General features: G+C 26.7%; 1 protein-coding gene across 3 annotated transcripts in view; it reads right to left on the bottom strand.

The window, feature by feature from the left end:
* LOC108756246 (transcription initiation factor TFIID subunit 3) overlaps positions 1-768 on the bottom strand; it is a 9,802-nt gene that overhangs the window by 8,122 nt on the left and 912 nt on the right. For all 3 annotated transcript variants that reach the window (XM_018499890.1, XM_018499891.1, XM_018499892.1), the window contains exon 2: positions 82-253. In XM_018499890.1, the coding sequence (XP_018355392.1) occupies positions 82-247 (166 nt within the window). In that variant the 5' untranslated portion in view covers positions 248-253. The remainder of the gene's footprint in view (positions 1-81; positions 254-768) is intronic.

Genomic DNA, 768 nt, shown 5'->3' with positions numbered 1-768 from the left:
TATATATATATATATAATTACAGTTGAATAAGATGAGAATATTTAACTGTTATTACCAAAATTAATATAACAGTTACTCACAAACTTCTGCATATTGATGTGTGAGCTTTGAGATACGTAACAGATATTCCTGCAGAAGATCTACTAGAAACTCCAATGGTGTAGAATTAATAGAGTGCCATCCTATCGTCTGACAGATCTGAGCAACTACTATTTTTAAAACATTTCGACTATATTCAGCTGACATTTTTATCTGCAAATCAATATTGATATATGAACATTTTTGCTGCAGAGAATGTTTTAATCTATTGCCTTATAATTACATATTACATTTGTGTTAGACATTGTAATTCAGACATAACAATTATACTCATAGTAAAACAAACTACAATAGAAAATAAACCCCATTTATTTGTTTTCCACTTATATGAACAGGTTTATGTAAGTTCCAGTTTTCTAAACGTTTGTTCCTACTATTAGTTCCTATTATCGGAACTAATCAGTACTGGATAAGAAAAGATAAGTGAATTTTTAGTTTAGATATTAGAGAATATTAGAGAATATTTAACCTATTTAATTACCAAAACTGTCTTGTTTCCATTATAAATTCCAATAAACAAAATTCTGTTGCATATTTGTAGTGATATTGGTATACAATGTATATCAATTCAAAACATTCTTTTAAAAAAACAACAAACTTTTTGTTTTTATCATAGTAGAATATTTTCTTAGTCAAGATTCTTAATGTCATATCCAGGAATTAAGTTC

Source organism: Trachymyrmex septentrionalis, unplaced genomic scaffold (assembly GCF_001594115.1).
Source record: "Trachymyrmex septentrionalis isolate Tsep2-gDNA-1 unplaced genomic scaffold, Tsep1.0 scaffold97, whole genome shotgun sequence".
NCBI classification, from domain to species: domain Eukaryota; kingdom Metazoa; phylum Arthropoda; class Insecta; order Hymenoptera; family Formicidae; genus Trachymyrmex; species Trachymyrmex septentrionalis.
This window is presented reverse-complemented; position numbering and strand designations above follow the sequence as displayed.